The sequence below is a fragment of the Amblyraja radiata genome, chromosome 5, assembly GCF_010909765.2.
Source record: "Amblyraja radiata isolate CabotCenter1 chromosome 5, sAmbRad1.1.pri, whole genome shotgun sequence".
NCBI lineage: Eukaryota > Metazoa > Chordata > Chondrichthyes > Rajiformes > Rajidae > Amblyraja > Amblyraja radiata.
In genome coordinates this window covers 58,890,253-58,903,949 of record NC_045960.1, presented here as the reverse complement: position 1 = coordinate 58,903,949, position 13,697 = coordinate 58,890,253, and the positions used below count along the sequence as shown (strand labels likewise).

Genomic DNA, 13,697 nt, shown 5'->3' with positions numbered 1-13,697 from the left:
AGGGAGGAGAGAAGTGGAAGAGTGGGGAGGGAGGGGTAGGGGGAGTGGTGGAAGAGGGGTAGGGGGTGGGGGAGAGAGGGAAGGGGGTGGGGTAGAGAGGGATAGGTGGGAGAGGGAGGGGTTGGGGAGAGGGAAACATAGAAATTAAGTGCAGGAGTAGGCCATTCGGCCCTTCGAGCCTGCACCACCATTCAATATGATCATGGCTGATCATCCAACTCAGTATCCTGTACCTGCCTTCTCTCCATACCCCCTGATCCCTTTAGCCACAAGGGCCACATCTAACTCCCTCTTAAATATAGCCAATGAACTGGCCCTCAACTACCTTCTGTGGCAGAGAATTCCAGAGATTCACCACTCTCTGTGTGAACATTTTTTTTCTCATCTCTGTCCTAGATAGATTACTGCCAACACAGTGTTAACACACTTAATTAAAATGCCAGACTCACATTAGCCATTTCTGAACTTGCAGCACTCCTCTCTTTAAGGATCAATCCTGGCATTGTCATCAAACTTGCTGACATATGAACATATGAATTAGGAGTAGTTCGCCACTTGGTTCCTCAAACCTGCTCTGCCATTTAACTATAACTGATCTGAATATACTTAAAAACGTTGTATACCCACTTACTCAAAGTAACTTTTCATCCCTTGCTTATCAAGTATTTACCTACATTTATTTTGAGAAATTCCACCACTCCTTGAAGAAGAGAACACTGAAGACACCCATCATGCCAGAACCATTAAGGATCGAGTATGTTACAATTTACTCCCATCGCATCCATTAAAGTTGAGCCTCTCTATTCTTTTCCCATGACATCCTTCCCGTTCCAGTTATTATGCAACTATTCCAGTGAACTTTATCGGAAGCCTCTATTTATGATTTAATTTTTCCTGACCATAAACCATAAAAATGGTCTAACTTTCCTAACTGCTATGCCTTAATACTAGCCTTTGCATATTATGACCAGTCGTCCACATCTTTCTGTATCACAAGGTTTTGAAACCTATCATCATTTACATTTATTTGATTGTTTCTGCCTTAATAACATTTTACATTTTCCCACATTGTACTTATTGTTGGTTGGTGTGGGCAAGTAAAGCTGATGGACCCGTTTCCATGTTGTATGATTATTGCTAATTTGCTTCTATTGCAAAGAAGGTCTCAGATGGCAGCACTGGAACACCACCTAAAACCTCACATAGGATTATGACACCACCACTGATCATAATGCCATCTCTTCCTTGGTGAATACATTTTTTTCTTCGGGAGATTTTGCATCCAGTTTCATGGTTTCATGTTTTCCAACCCCACACCGCCCACTTTTTCCTCTCTTCATAATCTATATACTGGACTGTCCTGTTTCAACCTGCATGTCTCACTGATCTTACTTCTCCTCAACTTGATTCAGCTTTTTCTCCCCATGTCCACTTCCTTCTCACTTGTATCTGTTACAGTTCTGATGTTTTCTGGCAATTTGACAGTTTCTAATTTCCTGGTGCTAACCATTCATCTTCACCATGGACAGTCAATCTCTGTACACCTCCATCCCACAAGGTTCAAGAGCCGTTCACTTCTTCCTTGAACAGAACCTAACTAATTCCCTCCCTTCATCTGTAATGTCTACCACCTTAAACAAGATATCACCAGCAGTCACATCTCTTTCCCTCCCCTTTCAACATTTTGAAGCAACTATTCAAAGCATAACTGGTTGTTTTTTTTCAATCCACCATGACCCACCCATCTTCTTGCAGCTCTTCCACATGAGCTGCACAATATATAACACTGGTTATTTTTCCTCATCCTTTCTCCCCACTCAGGGTGTTCCCGAGTTTCCAATCAACAAACTTTAACTCTCCATCCATTCCTAGTCTGGCCTCCTTGTTACTAGCATTCTATGCTGTTTTGACTGTACTTTGAGGAATAGTACCTCAACTTCATTATAGGCATGAAGTTACAAAATCAGATACCCATCCTTCACTGTTTGTGTTAGAACTGGTCAGATCTGATATAAGGTATAACTTGTAACATTAATTCTGTGTTTTTTCTGTGGATGTTACCTGACCTATCAAATATTATCAGCATTTTTTAAATTTAACATTTCCAGTAACTGTTGTGCTCTGCATCTCAATAAACCAGCATGGTGTTTAAAAAAACAAACTCTCCAGCTGTCCTCATTCATCTTTCTTGATTTGCACTCCTTCAGACTATCAACTCTGATTAACTAGCATTCATTCCTCTCTCGTAGAGCACCTAAAGTAACTGGGTCACATGGATGGTCTTGGTCATCACTCTTTCAGAGATACTGTATTCCCTTTTGTTCCCTTTCCCTCTGCATATTACATGTTAGTTTTCTCACTTTTTCAGTTCTGATGAATGGTCATTGACCTCAAACGTTAACTCTTTACAGATGCTGCCTGACCTAAATTTCCAGTTTTTATTCAAATACGAAAAGGTGAGTTGTACTTATGAAGCTGTTAGATGGTGAACGAGCCATTGGAACACAATGTTAAAAAACACAAGGCATTAGTAATCAGGCTCAGAATAACATGATGACCACTTGAGTGTATATACTTTTATATTCGTTGTTCTTTGGCTTTGAACAATAGATGAAGATATAGACGTGCAGAAATTTCCGATGATATTTGGATATTATAATAGAAAGCAGAAAGTGGTTAGGGGTTATTTACAAGAAGAGCTTTCATGGTCAACTGTATTGAAGACGCAGGCCTGATTAAAACCATAACCATCTCGAATCATCATTGTCAGATCACTTCTGAAATTTACATTACATTTAGTGAATTTTCTTTATTTTGAAGGTCGATGTTGCAAAATATCCCACAAAATCTCCTTTGGCACAAAGTTGTGCGAGAATTGAGATTCCAGAGAAAAGTCACAGTGAATCAGAAATAAAGCAATGTACGGACTGGCTCTCAAGGAAGTATTTTACTCATCTCCAGGTATTCTGCGAGTTTTTGCATTTGAGAATAATAGTTACTATTATTTGAGAATTATTACTGAGATCACATGGTTGATGAAGTTTCTGGATGCACACAAAATTAAATCTTATTAGGATATCAGCCAATAAAGCTGAGATCTTGTGTTGTTGCAACTACACCTATCTTCTTTTATAGGAGATTTACTCTAGTATTGGAGAGTGCTCCTCCATTTCCCAATTACTTCCATTTTACACAGCAGTTTGGTGACACAGTCAGTTCAATGGTAAAAAAAACCCCATAAAGTGCTGGAGTAACTTTGCGGGTCAGGGAGCATCTCCAGAAGACATAGATAGGCGATGTTTCAGGTCGGGACACTTAAGTCAAATTTCCTTTGACCAGGTTTAAGAAGATATCAATAATGGGTTCTGGCCGCAGCTGGGTGTGGTAGAAACTAAACTGTGGATTTAGGTATATAAGTTACAGCTGATAACTGTCATTTACACTCTTTTTGATAATTAAATAAAACAGCCTCCAGTTTATACTGCCTAAAGCTCCATCTTCATCTTCCTGAGTTGATCGTTCTCATTTTTCAAAGAGGTCTTGCAGTTGCAATTCATTGTAGAGGTGGCTGAATGTTTATATCTTGGTACAGTAGTTTTTAAATGTCTGTTTTGCAGGCCATCGCGGATCTGGAATCCAGTGAGGTTTATGATCTCTGTCAGCCTATACATGACACACATGAAAGCTTTGTGAAGGTAAAATCATCTTTCTTATAACTCGTTCAAAATAATAAATAAAAAGTTAAAGTTTAAAAAAATGTTAAACTTAAAATTTTCCATTCCAACCGCTGTGTTTCTGCTATATGTTTCTTGAACTATATTTATTTAATTGCATCCCTATTGTTAGGCAGTACAGGTTGAACACTGAATTTCCTGGCATCCTTGGTTCCAGAGCCTTTCTGGATTATCTGTTGTTCTGGACCAACAGAGGTCACACATGATGACACCCTTCTTGTGTCTCTAAAGTACCTTGAAGTACAAAAAACTTAAATAAAACAAATATAAAATGTAAATTAAATGTGAATGGAATTACCTGCCGACCCATCCCCGGCTTGCAACATTTCTGCGGCGGTTTGGAGCCCCGGATTTCGACCCCTCCTGACTCGCAAACTGCACCAGTGAGCCCTTCTAAAGGGATTTGGATGAGGGAATTGAATGCAACATCTCCAAGTTTGCGGATGACACTAAGCTGGGGGGCAGTGTTAGCTGTGAGGAGGATGCTAGGAGGCTGCAAGGTGACTTGGATAGGCTGGGTGAGTGGGCAAATGCATGGCAGATGCAGTATAATGTGGATAAATATGAGGTTATCCACTTTGGTGGCAAAAACAGGAAAGTAGACTTTTATCTGAATGGTGGCCGATTAGGAAATGGGGAGATGCAACGAAACCTGGGTGTCATGGTACACCAGTTATTGAAAGTAGGCATGCAGGTGCAGCAGGCAGTGAAGAAAGCGAATGGTATGTTAGCATTCATAGCAAAAGGATTTGAGTATAGGAGCAGGGAGGTTCTACTGCAGTTGTACAGGGTCTTGGTGAGACCACACCTGGAGTATTGCGTGCAGTTTTGGTCTCCTAATCTGAGGAAAGACATTCTTGCCATAGAGGGAGTACAGAGAAGGTTCACCAGACTGATTCCTGGGATGTCAGGATTTTCATATGAAGAAAGACTGGATAGACTCGGCTTGTACTCGCTAGAATTTAGAAGATTGAGGGGGGATCTTATAGAAATTTACAACATTTTTAAGGGGTTGGACAGGCTAGATGCAGGAAGATTGTTCCCGATGTTGGGGAAGTCCAGAACAAGGGGTCACAGTTTAAGGATAAGGGGGAAATCTTTTAGGACCGAAATGAGAAAAACATTTTTCACACAGAGGGTGGTGAATCTCTGGAATTCTCTGCCACAGAAGGTAGTTGAGGCCAGTTCATTGGCTATATTTAAGAGGGAGTTAGATGTGGCCCTTGTGGCTAAAGGGATCAGGGGGTATGGAGAGAAGGCAGGTAAAGGATATTGAGTTGGATGATCAGCCATTGGAAAACAAATCCAATTTATTCAGTCTCTTAACTGAGATGTTCCATCATGGGAAACATCTTGGTAAATCTTCACTACACTCTCTTCAGTCCAATCACATCCTTCATATAGTAATAATATCATAACTGTACACTTTCTCCAGTTATGGTATAACCAACATATTATAAAATTGTACCATAAGCAACCTACACGTGCTACCATCTTCAGGGATTTTTGGACGTACTCCAACATTCATCTGTTCTTCAATTCTTCTTCGGTTCTGACCATTTCATTGTGGACTTCCTCAATCTATTAGTCTTCATCGAAATGTGCCACAATTTTCAGAATTAAATGTTATCTGCCATGCTAATTTAAACTGAATGACTGAAACTAAATAACAAGATGCAAGATTAAAAGCCTTAATGCAGTGGCCAAATGGAACTTTTCAAAACTTGGTTTAATATATTTTGAAATTTGGATCAAAGATGGATGAATGAATTCTCACACTGTCTTCAGTCCCTGTACATAATGTTGATACTTAAGAAGTTTAATTCAAGACGTGTTGTATATTTCATGCCGCTTCAAATATACTTAAATATAATATCAGTTTATTCAGGGTACTGACAATTTTTAATTCATTGTAAGAAATTTGCCTGTCATATTCATAGGAGTTGGATACATATTTGGCCTACAAGGATGTGCTAAACCTGCGAAAGAAAGAGCTATTGTACAAGAAATGGAATGAGTGTGTTTATCAACCAATGCAGTGGAAACTCCAATCAATATTAACTCAGTCATTCGAACGAAGGCGAGCTTCGATTTTACAGTACCTAGATTACTGCAAAAAGAAGGTACCATTTGATAATTATGCTCATCTGTTTTCATCATAGAGCTTCCATCCATATGCATATTAAGTTTTTTTTCTTTTACTAGGGGCCAGTGTTTTTGGAAAATTATCATAAAGATGACTTCAACCCATTTGTCCAACACCTGTGCAAACCTCAAACATTAAAGGTAGGCTTTTACAATTTTGCAGCACTTGGTTTTTATCCAATTACAGCATCATGTTGTAGCGTGAAACCATGTTTAAAAAAAAATATTTGTATTCATTTATCAGAATATTGATATTCCCAATTCGCTTTTGAACCAAATGGTTTGCTAGTTATTGGTATAAATCATTTTGCTTTAAAGCAACCCAATGGATTTCACTGACGTTTAATTCAAGGGGTCTGATAGTGCACTTTCTTTGCCCCTTCGAGACCCCGGCCAAACTGTAGCCTCTTACTCGGTCTTCAGCGATTGTATCCAGCAAGACCTGCTCGACTACGCCAATGTTGTGGTTCAATGTTCTTTTGAACAGACAGAAACGCAAATAAAATCAGTAATCAAGCAGTACAATTTTTATTTCGCCAGGCGGGTGTGGTAAGACTCTTAAAGTATGTAGATTACAGACTATACAGAGTTCTAATCCCCACACAAAGGGGCAGTGATTAAGTACATGTATTTATACTCCAATAATCAGAGATTCAGCAATACCTTATCTACAGAGAACAGTACAGCCTCTTGCTTCTTAAGATTGACAGCTTCTTGAGATTGACAGCTTCTTAAGATTGACAGGTTCTTCCGAGAGAGGAAGGGTTAACCATATATGGTGATATGAGAAGGCTATTTTTCTGCAGATCAAGCATCTTGTTTTTTTTTACTATTGACGCACATTATAATCTTATAGAGGCAAGGGTGAGAGCCGAGAGTGTCGGAACATCCTTTTCATGTTTATATTATAAAGGAAACATTCATGAAGTTGTGCTTGTTATCTTGCTTGTTATGGGAAAAGGAACATAAACATCTTGTTAGCCTTGTAAGAGCTTCCTACTAGCCTTGCAATTAATTAGGAGAAAAGTAACAGCCTGTCTTTAATTTCAGCTGAATCCATTTTTGTAAAGTTTAAATCTTTTAAACTTCCCCAGCGCCATTGGGGAGAGAGTGCGGTATCACGGGGGAGGGTGCAGGAGCCAGCAAGGGGGGGGGACCAGAGCGGAAGGGGTTGGCTGTGCAATGGGGACTCACAGTGGTCGCTGGCCGCTGGTTGCTGGTCGCTGTCTGCACTCCTCTGCTTTCCATTTGGTGACATCGGCACGACCTCCGATTCCGCGTTGGGCTGGGTCGAGCCGTTTCCGGTCCCTTCCTCCTAAAATTGTGTTTGGTTGGAGACCTCCGCCAGCCATCCAGAGTCTCCCGCAGCTGCAGTCAAGACACGATGGCGCAGGAATGGGCGGACCGTCCCACGGTGTGACAGTAGAAGGGACCAACCTGCGCGGCGCGGAATGGCAGGAGAGGCAATCGATCTGCGCAAGCGCGGTTTTAACGATTTTTAAACCTCGATAACTCTTACCAGCATCCACCGATCGGAACGAAACTTGGTGCAATCGCAGCACAGGACAACGGTCTATAAGCTGACGAAAAATCGCGTACTGTTTTTGCGCAAATAGAATGACCACCAAACCAGAAGATAACAAGATCAGAGTTTTAGTTATGCATAGATAGATTCAGTTGTAACTGACAACATGGATTTCATTTGGAGAAATTAACAAAATGTGAAGTATGACAACTGGATAATGGGAAGATAGAGACAGAATAGAAAACAATCAAGTTTAAACATTAGGATGGGTCCTTCACACAGGCATGTTTATGAAATTGGTATAAAAATTATTATCATGAGATAATTCATATAGCCTCAAAAACCATCAATAAGTGGCAAAAGGAGAAAAGGGAACTGTTTTACAGAATATCTGTCTATTTTCTCATTCACCATGGTATGAAGTCAATGAAAAAGGAACGAGACTATATAATAAACCAAAGAGGTAGATTTAAGTGTAGAACAACATACATAAATAGAACACAGAAACACACAGAACTGGCAATGCTGGAATCTTAAACAAAACACAAAGTGATGGAAGAACTCAGCAGGTCAGGTAGCATCTGTGGAGGAAATGGACAGGCAATGATTTTGGTGGGACCCTTCGGATTGTTTGTAGTGGGTGGAGAATGCTCCCACTACAAACAGGATAAAGACTGGTAAATGATAGGTCGATACAGGTGAGGGGAGTTGAATTGGCAGATGGGTGGAGTAGGAACACCCTCTGAGGTAATAGACCAGAAAATAACAGATTATTAGCAACGAGGGATGAACTGAAAAAATTGAAATGGGAGAAAATCTTAAAAATCAGAGGCAAAATAACAATGAGAAATATATAAATGGTAATCAACCTATGTTGATTACATTTCAATTTCTTCAGTTCATCCCTTGTGGCTGATAATTTGGAGAAATTAGCCAAAAACATATTCAACAATATTTCACATGTCATGAGTAAAGGAATAATGTGATCTGAAGTAACACAACTAGTATTTTGATAACATTTCCTGTGGTGCCACATCTGTCCATTCATCTCTTCATTTTCCACCATCCAGTTTACTGCATTCAGTGCTTACAATGTAATCTCCACTACATTTGAGAAACCAAATGGCAATTGGGAGATTATTTAGCAGAATACCTGTACTAATTCACCACAAAGGTTTGCTGAGCTTCCTTTTGCCTCTCACCTAAATTGTTCATCCCACTCACATTCTGCCCATCTCACTGTGGCCTCTTGCATTGTTAAAGTGTGGCCAATTGCAAATTAAAGAAGCTTGCATCGCATCATCCACTGGGCACACTGCAGCCTTCCAGACGTAATATTGCATTCTACAACTTCAGTTTACTCGCTATTTTGTTTAGTTACTGGCAAGCTCTGGTGCAGGCTAGTAATCTGTAATACTGACGCACGTTTTCTCTTCACAAGCATGGTTTGACTGTATTTGTGGAAAGAGAAAGGGAGTTAATGTTTTAGGTCAAAGATTTTAGAGCATCAAAATAGATAATATTTTCAATTTGTTAGGGTTCAGTTTATGATAAAGGGACAAAATAACAAATCTTACTGTGTTTCTCTTTCGACAAGCTCTGCCTGACTTTGAGTGGTTCCAGCATATTCTGTTACAGTTTCAGATACCTCCAAATCTCTTTATTTCAAGCCTTTATTTCCCATTGTTTGATTCCCTCTCTCATACTATTCACATAAAGAAGACATTTTCTATATATTATTCCTCACGCCTTGACCTAGTCCTGTCAACATTTCATTTGTCCTCTCTCTCCACGTCCCTTCATCAACTTGTTATCAACTAAATTTCTCTCTTACCCATTTTTACAATAAGGGGTCTGATGCTAGAAATTCTAACTCTTTCTCTTTGCACAAATGTTGCCAGATTTGCTAAATGTTTCTAGTGTTTCCTGTTTTTAGATTAGATTGCAGGTAGGTGCAGTTTAAAAAAAAATCTTAATTTGCTTCATCATAGATCTACAGATCCAATAGCCAGTTTATTATCAATGAAAGGAAGTATAGTAAATGACATAAATATAATAGAAGGAATTCTGAAAAGCTAAAACGTTATATGAAGGTTAAGTAGGGACACTTTATTCCACAAAGATGGAGATTCTAGAAACATTTTTTTCCTAGAGTTAACATCAGTGATTTGGAAATTGGTAAATAATGCAATAAAACCCAAGATTTTATGATTTGTCTGTGCATGGTACGATTTTATATGTCTTTGAAAGCGATGTTCAAAAATAAATGTGTAGCAAAATTTCATTCTAAGATAAGCAAATTGAGTAAACCGTTATTTTCTTTCAGGACAATTGGATTTATCAAAAACATTTTATAACCCTAACCATAAACTCATTCATTTGATTTGTAAATATATAATCTTCCCTACAGATATGTCAATTTCTGTGAAAATATTTCAATAATCAATAGACAATAGAAATGTCCTTTTTCTTTGGTTGGCAAGCAACTGGATTTTTCCTAGTCTACATTTAAGTAAGTGGTGAAAGGAGTGTATCATCTCACAAATATCCTCCTTCAGCTGTGTCTTCAGTTTCCACATTGGTCTTTTCAATCTCCTCAGAGCCATCAAAATCTGAGTGAAATCAAATAATCTGCTGTTCCGAGGAACTACCCACGAAAAAGAAAATTATAATATGTCACAGAGCTTGCAGTACTAATTTCAAAATATTGAATGTCTCCACTCTAGTACGCATAAGTGAGGAACCCTCTTTGATAGACCTTCAAACTTCTCTTTCAAACCTTGGCCTAAATTTCACCGATGGGAGAATGTAACGTCTCTTTTAAAATTTATGCAAAGAAGATCAAATAGACTAATTTTATGTATCTGTGGTTACATTTTATGTAAATGTGAATTTTTTTATCTGCTGGAAAAGCAGTACAGAAACAAGTGCGCACAGCTCATTGTTTTCTACATGTTAAAGAGTGGTTTAAAAGTCTCAAAGAATATAACCTTCAATTTCAAACATACTTTCTCATATTTGACAAAGTTGCACATTTAGTGAAAATTATAGTTGACTAGAATGAAAATCATTGTTATCATTAGAAGTTATCATTTATTTGAATCACTTTTAATGGGGCCATTCAAAATATTTATTATTCAGCAATGTGATAAAAGCACAATACCTTATTACTTGACTCTTAAAAATGTTTAATTTTATATCTTTACTAGACCAAGCGGGACCCGTTGGGGCCCTGTTCCCCCAACGCAATGTTCCACCACTCACCCGTTCCCCCAACGCAATATTCCACCACTCACCCATAGCCCCTAACTGCGCAGGCGCAGCTTATTTTCCCTCATTCCGCAACACTCCCTCCCTCTCCTGTTCACCCTCCCTCTTCTCTCCCCTCTCCTCCTCCTCTCCTCCACTCAACCTCCCTCTCCCTTCCCCTACCTTCAGTCACTTCCCCCCTCCCTCCATAACTGCTCTCCCCTCCCTACCCCCTCCTCTCCATCTATCACCCTGCTCCCCCACTCCTCACCTCTCCCCTATCTCACTCCCCCACTGAGCACAATGTTTAAATAACATTTCTCCTCCTCCCCTCCCTCCCTCTCCTTACAACAATGTAACAAATATCACATTACACTGGGTGGAACACTGTTGATGGGCAGTTTATGTAAATGAGATCCCATTGTGATGTAATTGCGGGTGGAGCACTGCTCACGGTCTGTTTATGTAAATGAGATCCCATTGTGATGTCATAGCTGCTAACTAACTGCTACTGCAAGTTCAAGTGATTATTTCTCATACTGGATTATGTAAAGTTAAAAATGTGAATAACTTGTAAAATATATCATCAATCTGAACAAAACTTGATACTCCACACCACATGACAAAGGTGAGTAAGTTGGTCCAAAAATTGTAGTGCTATCATGTACGGTTTTGGCTTAATTCAGGGCATGACGCACACACATGCACACAAGATGAGAGTTTTAGTAATATATACTAGACCAAGTGGGACCATTGGGCCCCGATCCCCCAACGCAATACTCCACATCTCACCTGTTCCCCCAACGCAACCTGTTCCAACGCAATATTCCACCACTCACCCATAGCCCCAAACTCATTTTGCCTTATTCACCCTCCCTCATTATAAATTTTCACCCTCCCTCATTAAACTTTAAAAAAAACCTTGCTGCCTGGAATATTTAAAAAAAAATGCACCCTCCCTCATTAAACTTAGAAAAAAAAATCCTTGCTGCCAGGAATATAAATAAGAGATTTGCACATTGTAGCTTGCAATTGCACTTGCTGGCAGGACTCGGTGCCCTGGGATAGCAACATTGTAGAGAGCAGGGCTACAATCCCATCGTGACATCATAGATGTAAGTGCCAGTGCAGAGGGAAGAATTTTTTTTTCTCAAATTGGGGTTTTGTAAATTAAAAAATGTGAATAACTTGTGAGATATAGCATCAATCTGCACAAAACTTGATACAAACCACCACATGACAATTCTGAGTAAGGTGGTTGAACACTTGTAGCACTAGCACACATAGCAATATGGACGACAGATGGCACAATGGGCTAAGTGTTCGGCTGGCAACCGGAAGGTAGCTGGTTCGAATCCTGCTTGGAGTGCATACTGTCGTTGTGTCATTGGGCAAGACACTTCACCCACCTTTGCCTGTGTGTGTCCTTGGGCAAGACACTTCACCCACCTTTGCCTGTCTGTATGGAAGTAATTGTGTGAAGCACTTTGGGGTCAATGCAAGTTGACTAAAAATGTGCTATATAAATAAAGACATTATTATTATCATCTACCATTTTGGTGTAATTTGACAACATCACTGAATCAAATCATAGCCAGGCAAACACACACACACACACACAATGAGAGGTTTAGTATAATAGATAGATAATTAATTTTTACAGTTTTTCTATCATATTTACTCTTCTTACAGCCAAAGACTTCAACACTCAATGATCCTCTGCTGTTGCAGAGTCGAAGCAAGAGTGAAGAAGACAATGCGATACAGCAGTGCCATGAGGGTAATGACATAATTAATTTGGTTGAAGTGCACTTTTTGTTTAACTAGCACATTAATGATGTAAAATATTTAACCCCAAATTTTCAGAGTAAGATAAAAATGAAACTCTGCACCAGAATTGGAGACGGGTGGTGTTGTGGTACTTAGTTATCCAAGTATTGATTTTAATCATATTTGATCTCCAATTGGAGGCATGGGTTCGTATCCCACGTCTGACACCATGTTGATTCTGAGTCCTTGTAATAATAAAGACCTCACATCAAGTCAGATTATACACTGTTTATTTAGAATAAACAACTACAAGTTCTCACTTGAGAGTTCACTTTAGAATGACGAGTACAGTAGACCGCGACGCTAATAAGCTAGTGGGCGTAACTACAAAAGCATGACTCATAGCATGAGCTACTAATCTACAGTAATGAAGCAACAGTGTAAAACGTTGAAAGCCAGGTTGATACTGCTCAGAACTAGAATTGTGAATGAACAATAAAAGTTCATAAATATGTGTTGTTAATATATTAACAATAATCACCCGTCTTTATTAACATTTATGTACTGAAATTTTGCTACTAAATTTTTGATACTTTAATCCTATTGCAGGCACAATTTTCTCTTTGAAAGAAAGTACACCATTTTTCTGGCCACCATTACCTCTATTCCCATTGGGTCGCCATAATATCGACAGCATTGCGTGGCTTCGTGTGCCACTGAGTTATATTGAGAGTGACATTCGCCGAAGAAGGAGGTAGTGAATATTTTGCTATACATTTTCATTTTGCCTCACTACAGCAGTTGTTAATCAAATTTATCTTTGTCAGCACATGATTTTGAAGGCAAGCTTTAATATGTCCACACAAAGATTAAGCAATTACAATTGAGTGTGCCAAGGAAGACAGAATGTTTTAATCCTTTTAATTCTATAAACAAATAATTGCTTAACCAATTTCTAATTGAAGTTCTATACAATTGATTTTTTTAACATTTACTTTTGTTTTATTTATACAAAGGAAACGAATGGAAACTACTAAAACCTAGACACACACTCATCCAGTTTTGCTGGCCAGATGCAAATTTGTAAGAAGTTTTTCCAAGAATCACACTGAATGGACAATCTAATATCTACTATTGTTTACAGATGCAAATCTTTTGGATTCATTTACTCAACAATTTATGCTCATTTCTTGAAAATTGTGCTGAGCCTCCTTGTATGACAATCATCTCTTTTAAACTAATAGGTAATAAAATGACATTGCTTAAAATTGGAA

At 38.9% G+C, this 13,697-nt stretch overlaps 1 protein-coding gene across 1 annotated transcript in view; it reads left to right on the top strand.

Moving 5' to 3' along the window:
* Positions 1-13,697, top strand: part of fam228b (family with sequence similarity 228 member B) — a 22,087-nt gene extending 8,390 nt beyond the window's left edge. The window contains exons 2-8 of the mRNA XM_033021316.1: positions 2,821-2,961; positions 3,618-3,695; positions 5,675-5,857; positions 5,940-6,020; positions 12,346-12,433; positions 13,033-13,177; positions 13,440-13,697. Of these exons, the coding sequence (XP_032877207.1) occupies positions 2,821-2,961; positions 3,618-3,695; positions 5,675-5,857; positions 5,940-6,020; positions 12,346-12,433; positions 13,033-13,177; positions 13,440-13,467 (744 nt within the window). The 3' untranslated portion in view covers positions 13,468-13,697. The remainder of the gene's footprint in view (positions 1-2,820; positions 2,962-3,617; positions 3,696-5,674; positions 5,858-5,939; positions 6,021-12,345; positions 12,434-13,032; positions 13,178-13,439) is intronic.